General features: G+C 42.5%; 1 protein-coding gene and 1 long non-coding RNA gene across 7 annotated transcripts in view; one reads left to right on the top strand and one right to left on the bottom strand.

Annotated features, from left to right (window-relative positions):
- LOC147098529 (uncharacterized) overlaps nt 1-1,229 on the bottom strand; it is a 35,968-nt gene extending 34,739 nt beyond the window's left edge. Inside the window, exon 1 of the long non-coding RNA XR_015074189.1 lies at nt 993-1,229. This is a non-coding gene — a long non-coding RNA (uncharacterized LOC147098529). The remainder of the gene's footprint in view (nt 1-992) is intronic.
- Nucleotides 1-23,941, top strand: part of LOC147098528 (AP2-associated protein kinase 1-like) — a 121,247-nt gene extending 97,306 nt beyond the window's left edge. For 2 of the 6 annotated variants that reach the window (XM_085970335.1, XM_085970340.1), the window contains 8 exons: nt 3,587-3,760; nt 15,612-15,841; nt 17,219-17,376; nt 18,044-18,160; nt 18,522-18,617; nt 19,364-19,390; nt 21,224-21,328; nt 21,942-23,941. In XM_085970335.1, the coding sequence (XP_085826461.1) occupies nt 3,587-3,760; nt 15,612-15,841; nt 17,219-17,376; nt 18,044-18,160; nt 18,522-18,617; nt 19,364-19,390; nt 21,224-21,328; nt 21,942-22,036 (1,002 nt within the window). In that variant the 3' untranslated portion in view covers nt 22,037-23,941. The remainder of the gene's footprint in view (nt 1-3,586; nt 3,761-15,611; nt 15,842-17,218; nt 17,377-18,043; nt 18,161-18,521; nt 18,618-19,363; nt 19,391-21,223; nt 21,329-21,941) is intronic. The other 4 variants (XM_085970337.1, XM_085970336.1, XM_085970338.1 and 1 more) reach the window with 4 other exon arrangements.
- The last annotated feature ends 99 nt before the right edge of the window (nt 23,942-24,040 follow it).

Genomic DNA, 24,040 nt, shown 5'->3' on the forward strand with positions numbered 1-24,040 from the left:
GATTTTTTTGGTGCCAGGAAATTCTTTTCATCCTTTGCTCAACCATCATACTTCTACTCTATCCAGTCCTTTGTTCTAGAGGGACCTGGTTTGCTTATGGTGCAACTGGTGGCCAATGTGGCCACCTATTAGCATTGAGGTTGTAAGATATATCAATTCTATACATTAAAAAAACCTTTGCATTTATGTGCACTTCCTGGGACAACTTTTTCTAATCAAGATTCATATGTATACATTTATAACAGAAACTGCTTATGCAAACATGCCATTCTGATACCAATGTTGTCGAGCCTCAGTCTTGCATCTCCCAGCTCCTTGGCCTGTTAATGCAGAGAAACTCCTATACTCCAACCAACTCTGCTACCCAAATTGCTGCAAGTTTTTCTGTTTTTAACTGTAAATATTAAATTCAAGTATTATATAAAAATAAGGACACTGATTTTTAAAGTGGGGTCTGAATTAAATTGGTGTGCGAATTAGCCTCTGCCCTCTGACCTGAAGACTACAGTTGGTTTTGACTTGTGTGCAACTCCACAGGATATCAACGAAATATATTACACTAGCTAGGGGTGCCCAGCGTTGCCAGGGTAATTTTGGGCCGCGTGGTCTCCTTGCCCCTGTCTGTCCCCTCTCTCTCCCTCCCTCTCTCCCCTCTCCTCTCCTCTCCCTCCCTCCCGTCCCTCCCCCTCTCTCCCCTCTCCGTGCCTAGCGCCTCAGGCCTGGTGCTGTTGTGATACCGGCTGTGCGGGGCCTAGCGGTTGAGGGCCGGCCGGGATCTCGGGCTGAGACGGACCCGAGCTGAGCTCCCCAGGGGATCGCGCGGTTGACGGCCGGCAGCTGCCGCCCCCCCCCGCCCGCTGCGTGTCTCGGGCCTAGCGCTTGAGGCCCGGCCGGGCTCTCTGGGTGAGACGGACCCGAGCTGAGCTCCCCCGCGGGTGGTGCGGTTGACGGGCGGCCACTGCCGATGACCCGCCCGCTGTGTGTAAACTCACCTGCTCCCGGAGTCGCAATGTGGGGGTTTGTTTGGCTGGTGCTGTCCCTGTGGGGATGAAAAAAATGGCGGCGACGTTTAGGGAGACTGGAGGATTAGGTCCCGCCCGTGACGCACCAATTGGTCAACCATCAGGTCACTGAACTGTAGGATTGGTCAAGCAGCACGTCGCTCAACGCAGAGGTAGGATTGGTCAACTGGTAATGAGTGGATTTTTGAGGATTTTTGAACGTTTTTTGTATACTGTCTGAACAATTTTTGTCTGACCAAAAAGTAAATACGCCTATTAGACTCCCCTAATAAGCTTTCTTTTGATATAACATGTGTAGGTATGCTCTATAACTTTTGATTGTATAGCGGACAGACAGACAAACAGAAAGACAGAGACAAACCGCTTTTATATATAGTAACAGTCCCATGTGTAACCCCTCAATTCAAGCAAACTGAAGGTTTTATTGCAATTAAAACAGTAACTTCTGTATCGGTGTCATCTGTACATTAAGTTGCTGAGCTTCATCTTCTGGTGCTTGATCCAGCATATTTGGTTTGGCACACTCATATCAGTCACAAGATTCCATGAGGTTCTTTTTGCTTAAAATTGTCAGAATAGAATTTCTCATGAGGTTTTTACCTACTGGTGCATTCCTTCAAGTGAGTGCAGATATCCTGGTGTGTCAGGCCTTGTATTTAGATTGGCCTGTGTCCTTGGTTCTAGGCAGTTACTTGTTTCTTTTGGAGATAAAACTTTAGGTAATTTGTCTTCAAATAGTATATTGTTCCATTGATTGCAGAATTGCCCGTTGGAACTGACCATGAAAGCTCATTCTTTGCTGAAAGAGAGAAGGAAGGGAGGATTGAGTTGTACAGTAGGCTAGCATATGGTCCTTTCATCTCTTGGACTCTTGTTACAACTCAGTGCAGACTGATTAAATTAAATCCCCTGCTGCCTGCAAGGCCCCCTAAATGAAATGATCATTGTGATCCAAGCTAAATTGTTAGTATGTATGATCCTAGAGCATAAATCTGCCTGTAAATTGGCATCCTACCCAAAAAAACAAAGTCCTTGCACATACAGATTCTTCCTCTTAGGCCCACATTTAAATGGGTTTCTCTTCATTGGATTTTTACTGAAACTGCACGATGGTTACAGTATTTTGCATAATAAGGTTTAAGGAATCCCAAGAGGGGACTCTTTATATGAAAGGTGAACCTCCAAGAATAGATCACACTGAAGATGGATAATTCTCCTATGCTTTTATAAAGGGCATTAAGTAAAGTCGTGCATCAAGCTGCATCCATAAGTACTGAACACTGACTTACTGCCACAATACATTAAACTTCAAAAAATAACCTTTTGACTGTTTTGATATGACGTTAGTTTGAAACCAGGCTTGATTTTTAGTATGAGCCTGTGGCCTTAATTATTGAATTCATTACCGTAGGTTAAATTCAAAGCCATAAGAGATTTGCTGTCTCTGACCCTCTTTTTAAATAAAAATGTTTAAATGTGATTATGATGTCAACTTCCTTAGTACTGCACTAAACTTGAAAGCTCTGCATTTAAAGAGAAAATCTAAAGCACTTTGTCCTTTCAAATACTAAAAATGTTAAGGGTTTTCTTAAGAGCTCATTCTGTAAATGGTAATTGGGCAGCACTGTTGAAGCTAATTCACCAATGAGGACATTGAGATTTTATTCATCAAATGTAATCTATCAAGACAACAGCCTACCCTTGAAGTTGAAGATAATGCCTTTTAAATTCTTTATTCCAAACTTCTGAGGAAAAATTATAGGGATGATTTTAACCTTACCTGCCCGGTGAAAACCAGGCAGGTAGGCAATTAAGATTAGCTGGGTGACTTACCCGCCAACTTCAATTTTAACTTGCCCTTCTGAGCATGCGGCAAAGAGACCCGTCTGGAAACCGAGTGGTCCTTAGAATCATGCCTAGATATGCATATTTAGTCATCAGGGCCCAGACTGCAATTTTAATTGCGGCCTGACCAGGGAAGCCACTGTAGATTTCTCGCCAGGTGAAGACAGCGGGAAGTGGATCTGATCTGGGACAAGAGGCTATTTAAGGTTTTTTTAAAGAACTTTTTGTGGGGTCAGGAGGAGCAGAGGTGCTCCTGTGGGGCCCACAAGGAAGGTTTAGGCCTCCTTTCTCCCCAGCGAGACCCTTCCCAGAGAATTTATTGAATTTCAAGAAGCCCTTATTCTCTTTCTCTTTCCCTCCCCTCCCTCCCCCCCCCCCCCCCCACCCCAAAATGCTGTACAAGGCGGCATTGGCTTTAAGACATTGGACTGGTCCACGTTGCAGCTCTATTGAGGAAATACATTTGGTGCCTCTTAATTCCAGACATACATTAGGAAACACTTGCTCTAAATTGATCATTTGTAGCTGTACAGAGTTTGTTTGTAAGATGCAGCAGCTCTGCTAACATGAAACCGTAGTAAGTGCTAATTATGGAACATGAACAATAACATTTTGTGTGACCGCAGTTGAATAATCCCCGTTGTATATTAATGGCTGAAACTCAATTTTTATTTTCTAAATCTAATTAACTTCTAATGCTGTACTGTGTCCTGAAACAGCGCTACCAGGTGATGCAGCAGGCCCAGCAGCAGATGATGCAGAATTACTACCTTCAGCAGCAGTATGCAACAGCCATGCAGCAGCAAGCAGCTTTACGGCAGATGATGGCACAAGCGTCTGTTCAGCAGCAGGTGGCACAGCAGATGGCTCTGCAGCAACAGCAACAAACATTTGTAAGAACTTTAATTTATAATTAAGTTATTTAAATAGTTCTTTATGTACATAATTACACTTTTCTAAACCTATACATCAGTTTTTAAAAAGTCTGCAAACAATGCAAGCTGAAAATCTGATCGCTTGATCCCATTTTTTTTTAAATGTGCTGTTCAACAGTTTGCATTTATATAGCGCCTTTAACATAGAAAAATGTTCGAAGTGCATCTCCGTTGTAATCAGAAATGGTCCTTGAACCAAACGGAGATATTGGGAGGGGTGAGCAAAGCTTGTCAAAGAGGTGGGTCTTACAGGAGAGAGAGGTGGTGAGGTGAAGGGGTTTAGGGAGGAAATTCCAGAACATTGGCAGCCATGCCTTTGGCCTGTAAGTCCTATGGTGGAGGAAAGGGAGAGGAATAGTTTGAGGGGTGCTTGTAGGAGTAAAGGAGGTTTAAAATTTGAGATGTTGGGCGCTTGGGAACCAATGTAGGTTGGCGAGGACAGGGCGATGGGTGAGTGCGACTTGATTTTGTTACACCTGGCGAGGCTGGCATTTATTGCCCGTCCCTAGTTGCCCTGAGAGGGAGGTGGTGAGCCTTCTTGTTGAACTGTTGTGGTTTCATACAACCAAGTGGCTTGCTAGGCGTAACCAATAATCTAACAAAAATAAAAACAGAAAATGCTGGAGATACTCAGTAGGTCAGGCAGCATCTGTGAAGATAGTAGCCATGGTGTGGAGATGTCGGTGTTGGACTGGGGTGGACAAATGTAAGAAATCTCACAACACCAGGTTATAGTCCAACAGCTTTATTTGAAATCACAAGCTTTCGGAGCGCTGCTCCTTCGTCAGGTGAAGTGGAGAGATGCATAAAAACACAGCTTATATAGTCAGAGAATAATGTCAGATGTTTACAGGCAATCTTTCTAACTGCCATTTATTACACCTCGGCAGAGAGGTAATTGATTGCTGTGATTATCTCTCTGCCGAGGTGTGATAAATGGCAGTTAGAAAGATTACCTGTAAACATCTGACATTATTCTCTGACTATATAAGCTGTGTTTTTATGCATCTCTCCACTTCACCTGACGAAGGAGCAGCGCTCCAAAAGCTTGTGATTTCAAATAAAGCTGTTGGACTATAACCTGGTGTTGTGTGATTTCTTACAAGCATCTGTGAAGAGAGAAACAGAGTTAACGTTTCAGGTCGATGACCTTTCGTCAGAACTGGAAAAAAGCAGGAAATGGAACGGATTTTTAAGCAACTGTAGGGGCTGGGAAAGGGGGGAGGGGATGAAAGAACAAAAGGGACCTTTTCTGTTTTTATTTCAGATTTCCAGCATCTGCAGTATTTTCTTTTTGTAATGTAACAAAAATGTTGGTTCAAGGGCTGACTTCCATAGATTGCAGCAAGATAGCTGCTCTTATGTATGACACCCTGGCCCAGAATCGGGTCAGCTACGGATAATTTAGCACCAGCTTCCTCATGAACATGCGATGCATTAATGGGAGAGGGGCAGCACCCATCTGTCTGCACTCCAGCCTCGAGAAAAGCAGTACTCCACACCAACTGGAGTCGGCTGTCCCAGGCCAACCAATGATCCTCGGCGCTAGGGATTGCTACATTGATCCAGGATAGGATATGAGGAGCTGAAGTTTATGGAGGGTGGTAAAAGGGGGGCTGGCCAAGGGAGCATTGGAATAGTTGAGTCTCTAAGGGTGTGAAAGGCATGGATAAGGGTTCCAGCAGCCAATGGGCTGCGATATGACAGAGGTGGGAAACCCAGCTGTGTCATGCCCAGCAATGCCTCTCTCCCGGATGAGCGTAACACTTTTGACGCCCGGTTTGAGGCCAACAACAACTGGCCTGTTACAAGGGCGCCCGCGGCTCAGGACGACCGGGTCTTCTCAATCTCCGTGGCTGATGTGAGCAAGACTTTTAAGCGAGTGAACACCCACAAAGCACCCGGTCCAGATGGAATCCCTGGGTGTGTCCTTAGAGCATGCACTGACCAGCTGGCAGCCGTGTTTACGGATACATTCAACTGTTCACTGTACCAGTCTGTAATCCCCACCTACTTCAAGATGACATCGGTTATTCCAGTCCCCAAAAAAACAAAAGTAACCTGTTTAAACGACTACTGCCCCATAGCACTCACTTCTGTCATCATAAAGTGCTTTGAGAGGCTGATCAAAACCCACATCAACTCGTTACTACCTGACACACTGGACCCACTCCAATTTGCTTACCGCCCAAAAAGATCTAGGGATGATGCCATCGCCACTGTACTGCACACTGCCTTATCACACCTGGATAAGAGGAACACCTATGTGAGAATGTTGTTCATTGATTATAGTTCAACATTCAATACTATTATCCCCTCCAAGCTTGTCAACAAGTTCAGTGAGCTAGGACTTAACACCTCCCTATGCAACTGGATCCTGGACTTCCTGACGGGCAGACCCCAGGTGGTGAAAATAGGCAGTAACACCTCCTCAACACTGATCCTGAACACGGGAGCTCCCCAGGGTTGTGTGTTCAGCCCCCTTCTGTACTCCCTGTTTACTCACGATTGCGTGGCCACGCACAACTCCAACTCCATCAAGTTTGCTGATGACACTACCGTTGTAGGCCTGATCACAGATGGCGATGAGACAGGCTACAGGGAGGAGGTAAGAGCTCTAGCAGAATGGTGCAGGTGCAAGTACAACAACCTCTCCCTCAACATCAGCAAAACAAAGGAGATGATCGTGGACTACAGGAAGCGGCAGGGGGAGGGACATACCCCAATCTACATCGAAGGGGCTGAGGTGGAGAGGGTCAGCAGCTTCAAATTCCTGGGTGTATTCATTACGGAGGACTTAACGTGGTCACATCACATCGACGTCGTAACGAAGAAGGCATGCCAATGCCTGTTCTTCCTCAGGAGACTGAAGAAATTTGGAATGGCCCCCCCAGATTCTCACCAACTCCTACCGGTGCACCATCGAGAGTATCCTGTCCGGCTGCATCACTACCTGGAATGGCAACTGCACCGCCACAGACCGCAAGGCTCTACAGATGGTGGTGAAAGCTGCACAACACACTATAGGAATTAAACTACCTGCTGTGCAGGATATCTACCCCGAGAGGTGCCGGGGGAAGGCCCTGAGAATCATGAAAGACGCGAGCCACCCCAGCCACAACCTCTTCGCCCTGCTCCCATCCGGTAAGAGATACCGAAGCATACGGTCTCGTACCAGCAGGTTTCGAAACTGCTTCTACCCCCAGGCCATAAGACTCATGAACGTATAATTTATTATTATTTATTACTGTTGTTTTATTTATTACTGTATTTCTATTATTTTATCATTGCTATGCCATATTTATTCCAATGTTGGGAGGACTCATAAAAATCAACATTTCATTGTGCAGTACACACGTCTGCTGCATATATGACAAATAAAATTGAATTGTAATTGTGGGCAATGTTGGAAGTAGGCAGTCTTTGTGATGGAGAGGATATGTGGTCAGAAGCTCGGCTTGGGGTCGAATAGGATGCTGAGGTTGCGAACAGTGTGTTTCACCCTGAGACAGTGGCCGGGGAGGAGGATGGAAACGGTGGCAAGGGTATGGAGTTTGTGGTGGTGTGGGCGTGGAAAATAATGGCTTTGATCTTCCCAACTGGTGGAAATTGCAGTTCATTCAAGACTGGATGTTGGACAAACAATCTAACAATACAGGCTGTAATGGGGGTTTGAGAGGTGATGGTGAGGTAGAGCTGGGTGTCCTCAGCAGACACGTGAAAGTGACCCCATATCTATGGATGATATTGCCAAAGGACAGCATGTAGATAAGGAAGGGGTTGGGGAGGTGGGGGGAGAAACGGCAGGGTAGCTAGGATAGATCCTTTGAGGAACCTGAAGATAATGGTGTGGGGTTAGGAGCAGAAACCATCGCCGAAGGTGCTCTGGATATGATCGGCTAGGTAAGAGTGGGACCAAGTGAAGGCAGTCCCACTCAACTGGACAATAGAGGAGTGGCTTTGGAGGAGGATGCTGTGGTTGACTGTCAAAGGCTGTAGATGACGAGGAGGGATAATGCACCACTCGGAGGATGTTGTTTGTGACTTGATTTAGGGCTATTTCGGTGCTGTGGCAGGGATGGAACTTTAATTAGAGAAACTCAAACAATGGAAGGAATGATGGGCAATGATTTGAGAGGCGACAATGACTTTGGAGTGGAATGGGAGGCGTTGAAGATGGGCGGTGGTTTGCAAGTATAGCAGGGTTGAGGGTGGAGTTTTTGAAGAGTGGGGTGATGACTGGTTTTGAAAGTAATTTGGAGAGCTTGCCTGTTCAGCCCAAGTTTGTAATGCTTAGTGTTCAGTACATTATTGTTCTAATCTTAAAGCCTTCTGTCCTGTCGATGGCGCCCAGTAAGCCTGAGATTCCATTCTGGAGTTAAAAAGAAACACTCACTTTGTACATAATCAGGAAAAACAGCACATTGCTTTACTTCTAACTCATACAGGATGTGGAAATGGGCACCACACTCCTCTCTGCCCAAGTTATAAAAGCTTGAATAATTTCTCCCATAAGTCTGGGTTTAATATAATGCTGGTGTCCGGGAACAGTATTCTAACTTTTGCCAGATTCATTTGCACCCACTCTATTTCATTTGGTGCTGTGCAGTAAATCACGTGAGATTTCTCAGCACACTGGAAAAATTTGCTTCCTGTCTGAATCTTGGGACTACTTCATTTTTGTTGTGACGTTTCTTTAAAGTTTAATTAGATAAGAGGTTCAGGCAAGTGTGAATAAAGTATGCCTGATCTTGATATGCATACATCATGCTTTTTTTTTTAAACAAAATCTTTTATATTTAAAAAAAAAAAAAAAAAAAAAAATCCTTATCCAGTGACATGTTTACCAAATAATTGATTTTCCTGTTGGGAAGATCGAAGCAATTGTCTTCGAAAACAGCGTCCTAACTAGCAACTTCCATAAAACTCATTGTTTCTGTAGAAAATGGTCAGTACACTACACTGAAATGTAATGTGGGAGATTAGCTGACCGTCTAGTAAATCATAAACACATTTATTTATCAGTAAATCTCTTTTTATTAAGCAACGGTTCACAATTTGATGGGAACTGAAATGATTAGCTTTTGGAGCACTTTGAGATGATTGTCTAACTAGCAGAAGAATGTTACTGAGTGCATTGTTCAACAGTTAACAGCATTTACAAATCATTTCACCGGTATCTATCTACAATATTGGCCCAGAAATTCGGGTCGGGGGCTTCCCGCGGGCGCAAGCCCCCGACCTACACTTACCTAGCGCGCCGGCAGTTGAGCTCTGGGTCTGCGTGGAATTCCTCCCCGGGGCCTGGCCCAGAGGCCGGCGCGCTGTGCTGGCGTGTCCCAGGGGCGTAGTTAGTGCGTTGCGTCCCCTGGGATCACGTGAGCCATGGGCAGCCAATCGGAGGAGGGAAAAGCCCATTCATAAGATTGACAAAGACCTGTCAAAACGTATGAATGTTGAGGGGCCAAAACAGTAGTTAACCTTCAAATAATTTTTTTTTTAAATCACACTTTTTAAATAAACTATAAATTACATTAAATAACTATTTTAAACAATAATTTAAATTTTTGAAAAAAATAATTTTATAAAAAACGGGGCTAAAAATAAACTTACCTTGCTTTAAAGTATTTAAAAATAATAAACCTGTGGGGGAAAAAATGTTTTAATTTTAATTAATTGACCACTTACCTTTTAAAATGCAGTCCTTACACCTGGTTTTTACATTTCTAAAATCTAAAGACTTACTCTCACGGGAAAAACCTGTTTTTAAAAAAAAAAACGTAAGTTCAAAGCGCACGCTCAGACTCCTGCACGCACGCGTTCGACCTCTGAACCCCTTCATTCAGAGGATCGGAAGTGCCAGTCTCCCGCGCATGCGTAGTGCATGCAAGAAACCGGCACTTCCATTGGGTCCACGCGTGAGTACCCCGTGCGTACTGACGCGTTGGGACCCGAATTTCTGGGCCATTAACATGCTGCCAGAGTAACTGTGCAACAGTACCCTCCAGTGGCAAAGAGATGCAATACGTTTTAAAGCAGAAGCAAAAAGCTGCTATCCGAAACACACAACCTTCCACTTGCAAAGTTGTCTTTCTCTGATCTGTAGTCTTTATTTTTTTTCCCCCTCTTAGTTTTTTTTTTGGCTTGTATATTTCTGTAGCATTCGTGTATTATTTCTGTTCTTTAGCATCAGTATTGGTTTGGACCCTGGATAGATGCTTATCTCTTGTTGGAGCAACGTCTGGTTCTAAGTCACTATTACTGTATCTGGTTACCACATGATTGCTGTTCTCTTGGCCAGTAGTCATTTAAAATTGGACCTCTGGTACTGTACCAGGTGTCCTATTCTAGTTTTAAAATCTAATTTGGCACACTACTTCCAGTAGAATTGCAGTATTAATTATTCTGTTAACGATATAAACTCAGCTAATTCAAACCACTCAAACCTGTTGTCTAAGCACCATCAATTTTTTTTTTAATCCTCGTGACGAAATGTTCAAAACCAGTCACTCGGCGATTTGCAACAATAGCCTGGGGATCGTTTTTCTTTCCCCTTCAACATTTACAATTGACGTTTGAAACTAAACACATTGGGGAATAGTTGTTTTCTTTCCGTCATCATCATGTGTTCCAACATGCTACCTCATTGTTTAATTTCAAGTCATGCAGTGCACCCTCGAGCAGTTTTGCATTGACAACTGCTCAGTATGTTACTATTTCTGTACTTACTTAAAAAAACTCCATATCTGGTCACTACCTTTGAATCGTATTTTCACTGCCCTTGTACTGTAACATTAGCACAATTTAGGTATGGTGTCCAATAGAATTTTAGTGCCGTTCAGAAGTACCCAACATGTTTTGACATTGTACTACACTTGATGATATAATTGTCTACAACCTGATTTTTTTGCCGTGTCTTGATTCTTAAGTACAGCAGTCCTTTACCTCCCTTCCATCTCCTTTTCCCTGCTAAAGTTCTTCAGTCAGGGGCTTCTAGTTGCCGTCTATTTTGTGTGGAATTAAATCAAGTACTGAATTACAAAATCTGACAGATTGGGTATGACCCAATGCGAAAAGGTGACAATTTCATAGTGTCCTGTCAAAGTTCACTGAAATGGATCAAAATTCGTAACTCCTTGCTGTCGACATGCTGCAATCTTACTTTCTTAATGATGCACATTTAAAAAATCTGAGTTCTAATAACTTGACGGCTGCCCAGGCCGCCGCCTCATACTGTATGATTATATGTTTTAATGACTTAATCCACAAAATGCTTGCAGATTAATGCTAGGTTATATATCTAAACATTTTAATGGTCTTGAACATTAATGTATATAATGTCATTAAATATTCTAGTAATACAAAGAAATATAGTATAATTTTCTTGAAATCAATTGTGGTAAGATTAAATGCTATTCAGATTGTTTATTTGCATTTTATCTATTGTTTTAAAAGTTAAATCCTACTTAAGTTACTCCTAAACCAAAGGTTTGTCCATGGTGATTTTAGGATAACATTTTCTACTAGTTATTACTACACGGTATTCTAACTTCAAATTGAGATTTTATCATTTCAGAAAAGTTGTTTTTGTATTTATTCCTTGGCTCAAGATGCGAAAGACCTGGTGCCTTAGCTCCAACATTCAAGAGTAGCTTTTGTGTTTTAAAGCATTCTTGAATCTGCCACACATTTCACAATTTACTAAGATAATAGATGAAGATTTTGGAATAGAATGCAGCATTAGAAAAACCCTAGTGGTTTTTCATAGGAGTAATCAAACTTGAATAGCCCACAAGGAAGAATTTTAAGGTACTTCTATCTTTAAGTACCCTTTGTGCTATCACATATTGTGAAGTTCTCTTTCTTCTACCCTGTGTAGTTTCCCCCATGCCATCTCTGCGGTCCTTTTTTTCTCATTGTTCATCTTCTATATATATCTATATATATAAAGCGGCTCTTCTGTCTGTCCCGCCCTCCGTGTTCTATACGTTTGAAAGTTACAGAGCGTACCGACGCGCGCGTCGCCTCAAAAGAAAGCTTGCGATTCCGGACCGGTCATAGGCGTATTTACGTTTCGGCCGGACAAAAATCCCGCCCGCGGTATCCCAAAAACGTTCAGCGTTCCGCTCATTAGCGACCGTGTGACGTCGAGGTCCACCAATCGGACGGCGGGTTCCTTCCGACAGTTGAGTGGTGGGGGGGGGGGGACACACAGGGGCAGGGAGACCAAGCGCCCCAAAATTGCCCTCGCAACGCGGGGTTCCCCAGCTAGTTATATATATATATAAACGAATCTGTCTGTCTGTCTGTCCTCGGGTGTGCATCTGTCCAGCTATGCGCTCGAAAGTTATAGAGCCTACCTACGCGTGCATTACCTCCGAAGAAAGCTTGTGGTTCCGGGACGGTCGTAAGCGTATTTACTTTTCGGTCGGACGAAAATTGTTCGCGCCTTATGCAAAAAACCTTCAAAATTAAACTCATTATCTGCTACTTAGCATTGATTGACTGACGTCAAGGTTCGACCAATCCTGTGCCGTCACGATTGACCAATCCTACAGTACAGTCCCCTGATGGTTGGCCAATCGGTATGTGTGTGGGGGCGGGACTAATAGTTTTCATCTCAGGGATGTGGCAGCCATTGCCTCAAGCTAAAAACACCATTTACTTCCAGCTCAAAATCTGCTGATGCAGCTTCGAAAACATTAGTATCTCTTATGTTATTTTTAAAAGATTTACCAAAAACGTTTTATAAGTACTTTCACTTTCATCTTTCAAGGTATTAAAAGGTAGAAATGTTGCCCGGCAGCAGATTCACAGAGAGACAGGGCCCAAAAGCCTGGGACTCTATTTAAAATGTTGCCTGGCAGCAGATTCACAGAGGGACACAGAGAGGCCCCAAAGCCTGGGACTCGATTTAAACCGCCCGGCCCAAAACAGCCCTGGCAAAGCCAGGCTCCCCCAGCTAGTTAATCTATATATGTAATAGTGAGTGAAGATATTTTATATTTTCAGCCTTTAGTACAAAATTTAGTATTTTTATTCAAAACTAGAACTTACAACTTTTTAAAAACTTGCAGCCTTGTGGAAAATTGCCCAAGTATGTCCTGTCTACAAAAAGCAGGACAAATCCAACCCGGTCAATTACCGTCCCATCCGTCTACTCTCGATCATCAGCAAAGTGATGGAAGGTGTCGTCGACAGTGCTATCAAGTGGCACTTACTCAGCAATAACCTGCTAACTGATGCCCAGTTTGGGTTCCGCCAGGGCCACTCAGCTCCTGACCTCATTACAGCCTTGGTCCAAACATGGACAAAAGAGCTGAACTCGTGAGGTGAGAGTGACTGCCCTTGACATCAAGGCAGCATTTGATCGAGTGTGGCATCAAGGAGCCCTAGCAAAACTGAAGTCAATGGGAATCGAGGGGAAAACTCTCCATTGGTTGGAATCATACCTAGCACAAAGGAAGTTGGCTGTGGTTATTGGTCATTCATCTCAATCACATGACATCACTGCAGGCGTTCCTCAGGGCAGTGTCCTAGGCCCAACCATCTTCAGCTGTTTCATCAATGACCTTCCCTCCATCATAAGGTCAGAAGTGGGGATGTTCGCTGATGATTGCACACTGTTCAGCACCATTCGAGACTCGTCAGATACTGACGCAGTCTGTGTCCATATGCAGCAAGACCTGGACAACATTCAGACTTGGGCTGACAAGTGGCAAGTAACATTCGCACCACACAAGTGCCAGGCAATGACCATCTCCAACAAGCGAGACTCTAACCATCTCCCCTTGACATTCAATGGCATTACCATCGCTGAATCCCCCACTATCAACATCCTGGGGGTTACCATTGATCAGAAACTGAACTGGACCAGCCATCTAAATACTGTGGCTACAAGAGCAGGCCAGAGGCTGGGAATTCTGTGGCGAGTGTCTCACCTCCTGACTCCCCAAAGCCTTTCCACCATCTACAAGGCACAAGTCAGGAGTGTGATGGAATACTCTCCACTTGCCTGGATGAGTGCAGCTCCAACAACACTCTAGAAGCTCAACACCATTCAGGATAAAGCAGCCCGCTTGATTGGCACTCCATCCACCACCTTCAACATTCACTCCCTCCACCACCGGCGCACTGTGGCTGCAGTGTGTACCATCTACAAGATGCACTGCAGCAACTCGCCAAAGCTCCTTCAACAGCACCTTCCAAACCCGCGACCTTTACCACTTAGAAGGACAAAGGCAGCAGACGCAAGGGACCATCACCACCTACAAGTTCCCCTCCAAGCCACACACCATCCTGACTTGGATCTGTATCGCCGTTCCTTCACTGTCGCTGGGCCAAAATCCTGGAACTCCCTTCCTAACAGCATTGTGGGTGTACCTACACCATATGGACTGCAGCGGTTCAAGAAGGCGGCTCACCACCATCTTCTCGAGGGCAATTAGGGATGGGCACTAAATGCAGGCTTAGCTAGCCAGCGACGCCCACATCCCATCAATGAATTTAAAAAAAAAAAAAAACAATCCTAATTTCTAAGTTTGAGACCCTGACACCGCATTGTATGAACTGTACCAAAGATTCTGTGGCAATCACGTTGCACGATTGGGTCCAAATTGGCTTAGCGAAGTTTTAAATCGGGATCACGTTCTTACAGTACTCCCACATGCACTTTTGTTATCACTCTCAAAGTGAAATCCTCTAAATGTCAGGAAGAAGAGAGTGCATCAGAGCAGATGTCTGCGTCCCAATTTAAATCAGCAGAAGCAGAAATCTCTGCTTTGTCAAGGAAATCCTAAGGGGAATGGTAGCATAGTGGTTACGTTACTGAACCAGTAATTCAGAGGCCAGGACTAATGATCCAGAGACATGAGTTCAAATCCCACCACGGCAGCTGGGGAATTCAATTTTTAAATAAATCTGGAATAAAAAGCTAGTACTGTATCAGCAATGGTGACCATGAAACTATCAGATTGCTGTAAAAACCCATCTGGTTCACTAATGTCCTCTAGGGAAGGAAATCTGCTGCCCTTACCCGGTCTGGCCTATATGTGACTCCAGACCCACAGCAGTGTGGTTGACTCTTGGCTGCCCTCTGAAATGGCCTAGCGAGCCACTCGGTTGTAACAAACCGCTACAAAAGGAACACCCTCTATAACCGCACCAAAGGAGTACCTTCACCACTGGAACTGCAGTGGTTCAAGAAGGCGGCTCATCGCCACCTTCTCGAGGGCAATTAGGGAATGGGCAATAAATACTGGCCTTAGTGACGCCCACAACCTAGGAACGAATAAAAAAACAATATGGATCTAGCTGTTGGTGTTGATGAAACTTGTTCTGCAATGCTGATGACTAGCAGTCAAAGCTGTTCGGTGCAGTCTGTGGATATAACGATACATGTGCTAAGCAACTTTTTTTTTTGGTGCTAAAGTGCATTTCTCTGCCACTTGCACCAAGAGTGTAGATTATTAATTTTAATCTACTTTGGCTGTGCTTGCCAGCACCAGTTTAGCAAAATATTGGCATTGACTACTTTTGTAAAGCAGCTGAAACAATAGTTTTTAAATAATAGATTTGTTTAAAGAGCCAGTTTTCTTTTTAGGGGTAGGGTTGAGGGAGGTGTGCAATCCCCTCAAACTAGATTTACGATTCGGGTAGTGGCATAACCCAAACATAACTGACCAGTCCTCCCTAAATACATTGTGAAGCACTTCAGCATTTAGTTCTTCTCAAGAATTCATTGGCTCATTCGTTTGTGTACAAAGTAACATGAAAATGGATGCACGCAATATAATTGACTTGTGTACAGTTACAGGCACATAGGCAGCAGAAGATTCAAGCTCGGCAAGTTCAACCCCAGTCTCAGCAGACAGCCAAGCTCTTGTCGCTAACGCCGCCATCGTCACCGAAAGTCCAGCGCGCCGGCCACCGGAGAATCGTCAGTGACGTTCCATTCAGTAGTGTGTTTGGAGTCCCCGCCAGTCATTCCTCTCAACAACTGGCAGCAGCTGCTGCTGAGGCAAACCTTTATAAATCAAAGTGAGTTCATCACAACACCTGTACTGATTAAGGTTATACAGGAAACTTTCTGGTATCCGGCACAGACGGGACCGACGTGGTGCCGGTTCATCAACAATTCCGGATAACCGAACTCTATAGCAAAAGATACGGAGCTCAGAGCGCCGTATAAAGCAACAATCCCTGTTGCTTCAGCTTCAAAACAATCGGCACAAGTTGCAAGCATCTCTGTAGCTTAGCAACAGCTTCAGCTACACCCTTGCACAGCAACAAATGGAGTAAAAAAAAAAGTAACTAAAAGTTTAAAAAAAAGTTACCTGAACCGACTCCTGAATTTTGCCGGTGGATAGAGCGTTCCGGTTATTTAGGGGCCGGTTAATCGAAAGTTTCCTGTACTTTGACATTCACTTAAAAGAAAGGAAAGTTCAGAGAGATCAGCACTCTTTGTTCAAAATCAGCCACCCCACCACTATTTTATAAAGTTAAATAATAGACTCTAGCGTCTCCATGCTGATGACGGTGACATACTACAAAATGCCGCCACTCTCCCAAGTCTATTATTTTGCTTTTCTACAATGGAGTACTTGGAGCACAAAGGACTCCAACCCCTGCCAGCGTTTCCTTGGCCCGAAGGTCCAAAATCTGGAATTTTGCAGCAAAAATGTTGTAAGTATTGACTGTAGAAGAATAAGAGGTGATCTAATTGAAACATATAAAATTCTTAAGGGGCTTGACCGGGTTCATGCTGAGAAAATGTTTCCCCTGGCTGGGGATTCTAGAACGAGGGGTCACAGTCTCCGAATAAGGGCTCGGCCATTTAGGACTGAGATGAGAAATTTCTTCACTCAGAGGGTGGTGAATCTTTGGAATTCACTACCCCAGAGAGCTGCGGATGCTCAGTCGTTGAGTATATTCAAGACAAGAGGTTGATAAATTTTTGGGAATTAAGGGATATCGAGAGAGTGCGGGAAAGTGGAATTGAGGTTGATGATCAGCCATGAATGGCGGAGCAGGCTCGAGGGGCCGAATGGCCGACTCCTGCTCCTATTTCTATTGTTCATATGCATTAATTGAAGTGAGAGATTTTGTTTCCCTGCAGAATAAATCTGTTTGGATGCATTACTGATGTTGACTTATATTATGCAAATAGAATATTTTTCTAGGTTTATATAGAAGATACTTTTAGTATTGAGAGATTGGTGGGTGATAGCTATGGTTCTGTTGACTTTTTGGACTTGGCCTCTGCAGCCACTTTCCAACTTTTGGTGACCGAGTTCCCCATTTTGGGACTTAGTCGCTGCTTTGTTTGCGAGATGTACATTATAGGTAAATCTCTTATTCGTGAGCTGTGAGTTACTGCATGTTCTAATGTTTTATTTCCGGACAATTCTAACCTAGGTCAGCCTCTACAAGTCCTGCAGGATCGCCCAAGGCTTTACAGCAAAACATTTACAACCCACCAGATGTCTCCCTCTGGAATCCTTTTGGAGATGACAATTTTTCCAAGCTAACTGCGGAGGAACTTCTAGATAAGGAGTTTGCTGAGCTTCGAAATGGTGGGTGTTTTTGTGCAATTTTGAGGAGGTGCATTCTGCTAATTCTTCATAAATTGCTCCTTGTGACCCTGTTCCTTGTCCTCTGCGTACCATTGGGGCTAAGCATGGGACATTAATGGGGCGAATCCAAAGAGTAGTACTACATTTGGGTGTTTGTAGCACTACCCATGGGATTGCCTGTTGCGTGCTTCATTTGGTCCGTGACTTGCCTACACTGGGTCAAGGCGTTTGTGTTTTTTTTCTTATTTTGTTGTGGGCAGAGATTTTAAAAGTTGCTTGAAGTACTGGGCTCCCCCACCCAGTATGATGGGCTTATTCTTGGTGCTAAAACAGGATTGGGTTCCTGATTTGTAAGTTTCTCAGTTTGTCCATCAGGGCTGCCTTGACTGGAAAGTGTCCCTGAACGTGCATTGCCACACCTGACTTGGAGAAGTTATGAATAATTTGTTGGAGTTGATCTCATTGACCCAGCAGGCTCCAAACAGCTGAAGTTAACCCCCATACGCTGCACTAAGATGTGGTTCAATCAGGCCAGCAGCATGGCGGGGAGGGGGAATCGCCACTTAACAATGCCGCCAATGCACTGACTGAAATCCCCTCCTTTTTAAAATATGAATCGAAGGTGATCCACAGTAACTAATCCCTGCCATTAAAACTATCCTGACAGATAAAACTGCAGAACTGAAGAAAGTATCGGCTGAAAATGCAGTTCCAGGGTTTCATCCCAGCATGACTCCGCCCCAGACAGATGTGTTTGGGGCGTCGCCCTTTGCATCTGGGGCAGGTTTGTATTAGGATTTGTATAATCCGTCAGCAGCTGTAGACTCCTTATAATTTTGCTATCATTATTGGTTGCAAAATCAATATTTATTTGGCAAACCTCCATTAAATACAACATGTAAAATTGTTGGAGATTTTCAGTATTTCAACAGAAGTGAACTAATTTGGTAGAAAAAAAAATTAAGGGAGCCCACAGTAAAAGTTTTTAAATTGATGCATATTAAGCCTCTTTGTAATTCAGTTTATATTTTTAATTGTGATCACTGATACGCAGCTTGCCTATTACTAGAATGCATGAAATTCTCTCTACTTCTTTCTCATAATAGTATTTTCTTTCTTCCTACTGTTCTTTTACACTTCGTAAGAAGCTAAAATATCTATGGAAGCTTCAGTTCTAGACTCTAGCTCATCAGCTGCTATTTCTGATCCTTTTATACATGTACCACTATCTGACTTCCCAGGTAAGGATGAATAAATAATGAGGCTTACCGTTTGGTCGCTTGAGGATTATCCTAATCAATGAGGTGGGGGGTGGAACAGTTTTCCCACAGTTGGACCAAATTTTATTTTGAACTATATTTTAGCAATTTTTATATACTTTGAAAAGTATAGATGAAGCGCATCTCCGCCTATGCATAGTCTCCGGTGTAAGACTTAATAGATAAGGGTGTGAATATTTAGCTAGTAAGATATATATTGATATGTTTTCTGGGATTAGTGTCACAAAACATAAGGGAAAAGAACTGGCTGTAGTTTCTTTCACAAAGAATAATTTAAAGTTGTAATTAAAATCACCATTACTTTATCCTGATGCTGCCTGACCAGATTTTTTTTTAAAATCTAATGCTTTTAATACATGTGCGTTTCTAGTATTGTGAAAACTTTCATTTCAGAAAGCCACAGTATCTCAGGATCTTAGCGTAACACTTCAGTAACCTGTATATATTTTGATGGGGGAGGGGGGGGAGATGATTTATAAGGTTGTTGGACAATGCCAAGCTAAAGAATTTAAGGAAAACCTTTAAAGCAGAGACTTGGGCCAAAAATGAAGTCAGTTGTCTATGCAAATCTTGGCGTGGCAGAAATAGATGTCACGTGGGTCCTAGTGTGATAACAAGTGGACACAACCACATAATGTAGGGTGACTTTGTCTATCATTCTGAAGGTAAAATAAGCTTTTGTTTAATTTCTTTATGCTATCCAACAGTTGACCTGTTGATTTGCTTTGGAAACGGTAAGGAGAACCTTTGCCTCGTTATTTAAAATTTAACTAGAAAAATGGATGGTCAGGGATTCACTAAAATGGGAATGCGTGGTTCAAAGTTATCACAAGCTTTTAGTAATCCATGCCCTGCAGATTTCATGAAATAAGTACAGCATACTTGTATCTAAAGAGTGTTTATATATTCTTTAGTATAATTGTGTAAAGTAATTGGGTGACTATGGGTTGTAGTTTGTATTGCAAGATGACAGGAAAATTTCAACATTGTGATACCCAAAATATACTTTACTTTTTTCAAAGTTCTGTTGGGATTTTAAAAAATTCTTGCCAATTGTTTTCTTCTTCCCCATGCGTAAAGACGTGAGCACCTGGCTGGAGTATAATTCTGTGTGACATTCATCCAAGTAACCATTATTCATACACAAGCCTTGACAGTTACATAGAAACATAGAAGATAGGAGCAGGAGTAGGCCATTCAGCCCCTCGAGCCTGCTCCACCATTCAATGCGATCATGGCTGATCATCCAAATTCAGTACCCAGTCCCTGCTTTCTCCCCATACCCCTTGATCCCTTTAGCCTTAAGAAATATATCCAACTCCTTCTTGAATATATTTAATGAATTGGCCTCTACTGCCTTCTGTGGTAGAGAATTCCACAGGTTCACCACTCTCTGGGTGAAGAAATTCCTCCTCATTTCTGTCCTAAATGGCCTACCCCTTATCCTTAGACTGTGACCCCTGGTTCTGGACTCCCCGACCATCGGGAACATCCTTCCAGCATCTAGTCTGTCCAGTCCTGTTAGAATTTTATAAGTTTCGATGAGATCCCCTCTCATTTTTCTAAACTCCAGCGAGTATAAACCTAATCGACCCAATCTCTCCTCATACGTCATTCCCGCCATCCCAGGTATCAGCCTGGTGAATCTTCGCTGAACTCCCTCCATGGCAAGAACATCCTTCCTCAGATAAGGTGACCAAAACTGCACACAATACTCGATGAATGATGTTGGCTCTCACAGGATCAAATTAGCACTGATATTCTCGCAATCCCTGGCCCCGAACTCCACTCGCGATCCTCATGTTGGTAGGCTATTTGACTGAGGGGGTCTCACAGCTGAGCATGATCCTGTCCCATACATGTACACTCCCAGTAGAACACATTCCACCCCGATCAGGAACGGGAAGCCTGGCCAATTTTTCCCCATACTTGGCCTAGGGCCTGCCAAGGCCAATTGTAGCACCCCTATCGTAACAGATCAGTTAATGCCAGCACAGACTAGAGATGGGACCTTCCGTCTGTATGGGTCAGTTGCTCACTAAATAAACTTGCTGAGCCATCAGGGCAGCCACATTTACTTTTCTACAGAAGTGGGGGCCATATGATGTGCCTTTAAAACTAGATCTTATTTTGTATAACTGGATATTGAATGTTCATCAGTTTCTTCCATCATAAATGGATGGGAATTCCCATTGTTTGCATTCTTGAAATGATATTTGAAAAATGAATTAACATGGTTATCAATGGATAACACTTGATTTTTGTTTGTGCTAAATTTCAAATATACTTGAGACAGAAATTTCAAACATAAAAATAAAATTTAGTAATTACACGCAGACTTTGGGCCACCTCCCTGAATAGAAGGTTCAGATGACTAGATAGGATTCTAATTTTCTAAACTGAACTAATAACTTTGTCAATTTCTACAAAATACTAACTGTTTTAAGCTCGTGTGCTGCATGTTTGACCGAGTACTTTTTGCTGTGTTTTTGCTAACTTTTTCTGTCTTGCAACCTCTTCTGAGTCATCTTGTTCTTTCCTCTGCTATTCCTGCTGCACCTCCTCAGATAACTGTACTGGGGAGGACTCCGTTTCAAATCCCAGAATCCTTCCTGCTGCTTCAGCCGACAGCGCTGACCCTTTTACCCCTGCTGTATCTTCTAATCAGACTGGTAAGAGGAGGCGGCGGACAATTTGATTTTATAAATGGTGCATATGATGAACACAGGACACTCATCAATTTCCAGGTAATATGGAAAAGTGTACAAAAAATAAAATCCAAAATATTCAATTGGCTGTAATTGGTAAGAAGCTGAGAAAATGTGTTTTTGTATCTTGTGATTGTTCTGCACTGGTGAGGTACAACCACCACAGAAGAGATGATTTTTCCATATTATTGAAAAGATGCTGAGTGTCGTATGGGGCTGGGATTGACTGAACGGTATTGCATCTCGTTACAGGCCTTATTGTATTATGACTAATTTTACCATGACACTGGTGTGAATTCATTGTAGTTGTGCCATTCTCTCCCATTCCTGCTGCTTTCAGTCCAGTTTGTGCCATTCCTTTTTTTTTTCCCATCTCAATGTCCCTGGTCAGCTTCTTTTACATTCTCTTTGCCTTTTTCAGCACTTCTGACCACTGTCCTTTTAATCTGTCAACAGCTAATGATTCCAGCTCTGGCGGTGTGAGTGCAATTAGCAATAATATAAAAGAGTTCACAAAATCCAGCTGTATATGTTGCATAAAAATAACCTAGTAAAGTGATATTTTTTACTTTTCTAGGTGGTCATTCAAAGAGCCGCAGTGGGAGTTCAGAGAACAGTCTTCCTGGTCTAGCTAGGTCTTTTCTGCTTGTGGATCAGCTTATAGACCTTTAATGACCCTCCCATTAACGTATCTGCATATTAATTATCTGCACCCTCCAGTAGAAATCCCCTTTCCAAAGAAAGCATGGTAAAATCAGTAGTATACCTCAGTTGAATGCCACGCCTACCAAGACATGATTGTAACAAGATGCAATGGAGATGCTACTAAAAATAAACGACTATTCATCAAGGCTTCCCTTCAGCTTGTAGCTGCCTGTGTGCCGTTAATATGCATATACAAGAAAACCTGCTTGGACATCCCTCCACATTTTTTAAAAACCTGCTGAAATCCTCTTCCTGCCTTCCCGCCTTGTGTTGAAATGTTTCCCTGCAGGACCATGGCTCGATATACCTCAGCATTTTTGAACATTGTATGGTAAAACTGTGCATAGCTACAATACCCTTTAGTTGCGCAAAGTGATTAGCTAATTTGAAAATGCAGTACCTATACCCTGTTTGTGTTTTTTTTTGATTGAATTTTGTAGCTTGGGAACAATTTAAGCTAACACTGCCTGGATTCTACTACTTGAAGTTGTGGTGGCATTGAGGTCTGATGTGTTAACTAGCATGACGTACTGATGTGGAAACATGCAGCTCATTTTGCACTGCACTGCTTTGCCTTAGTTTGCAATGAGTTAAGTCTGCTCTTCGGTTGTTTGGGCATTTTTGCTTTTAACCTTTTTTCTGTAAAGATAGTTCAACCTGTTTTTAATTTTTTCTGCTAGGAAACAAATTGTTTTTAGCCTCATCATATAAACTGAATGTGGATACCAGAACCATCACCTATTTAGCTATTTAATTTTACTTCTCCCCTATTTAGCTATTTAATTTTACTTCTCCCCTCCATTTGTTTTGAATTTTAACTTGAGTAGCCTGTTGTTAACTTGATGTACAGACACACAAGTGAAGTGCCATCCAGTCATATAGGGCTAAGCAGCAGTGAGTGCGATACCTCAGTGTTGTGCACAAGTAATCTTCTGTAACATGATTTAAAAATTACTTTTTATTTGCAATAATCATTTATTTTCTACTAAAGACATTAAAGCAACCTTGGTGGTCGGTTGAAGTTCTAAAAATGTATGTGTTATATGCACACTGTTGTCTAATTCTGTCTTTCCTACATTTTGTTCTTAATCACATAAATGAGGACTTTGGGCTTTTAGTTCAGGCTTAATTAAGTCCCCAAAATTTACTGCACAACTCTTTGGCATAAAAGAAATCACTTCCATTTAATTCAGTATAGAATTTGGCTCTTAATTTAAACTGGTAGATTTAGAAGTGGTCACATTTTCACTAATGCTTTTTATTTAAGATTTAGCTGAGATTAACTTTTTGTAGGACTGTTAATCAACGTAGCTATAACGAATACCAAAATAGAAACTTAGTTATTTAAATGATGGCTGTTGTGTATCTAAACTGGATGGTGAGCTTTTTACAAAGAGTATCTCCGGTAACTTTACTAGATTTAAAAAATATATATAAATGAAGCAACAGTGAAGTTACGAACTCTAAGCTAGCTGTAAATATTTCAAACGGGGAGAAGATAATGATGGAATGGTCACCTTCCTGATGTCTTTTAATGCCTAATGTGAGGACTGTTACTAGGCGTCTCAATGTGCAATGTTGACTATTTAATAAATTGCTTAGTTTTGACAGGGTTTTTAGAATATAAAGCTTTGCACTATATTTTTCATTGTGTTTAAATCTCAGGATATATCCTGCTTCCCTGTTTATCAAGTAGCCATTACTGGCTTGTGTGAGCCTAAACTATGTTGCATTGTTTCTGCACTAGTTATTTTGAATGTCCTACCACTAGGCTAGTGTTGAATGACTGCAACAAATGGATGACTAAAATGTGATTATTTAAAGCATATATACTGTAAATAAATTTGAAAACCTTTTCACATTTACACTAAATACTGCTTTTCTTGTTAATTTTGTACATTGGCATCATGCTATTAGTGCACTGTTCAAAATAGCTTTGTTACAGAGAGTTTTGTGCAAGAACACATAAAT

The sequence above is a fragment of the Somniosus microcephalus genome, chromosome 29, assembly GCF_052327205.1.
Source record: "Somniosus microcephalus isolate GS21.2 chromosome 29, FLI_Smic_1.0, whole genome shotgun sequence".
Taxonomy (NCBI): domain Eukaryota; kingdom Metazoa; phylum Chordata; class Chondrichthyes; order Squaliformes; family Somniosidae; genus Somniosus; species Somniosus microcephalus.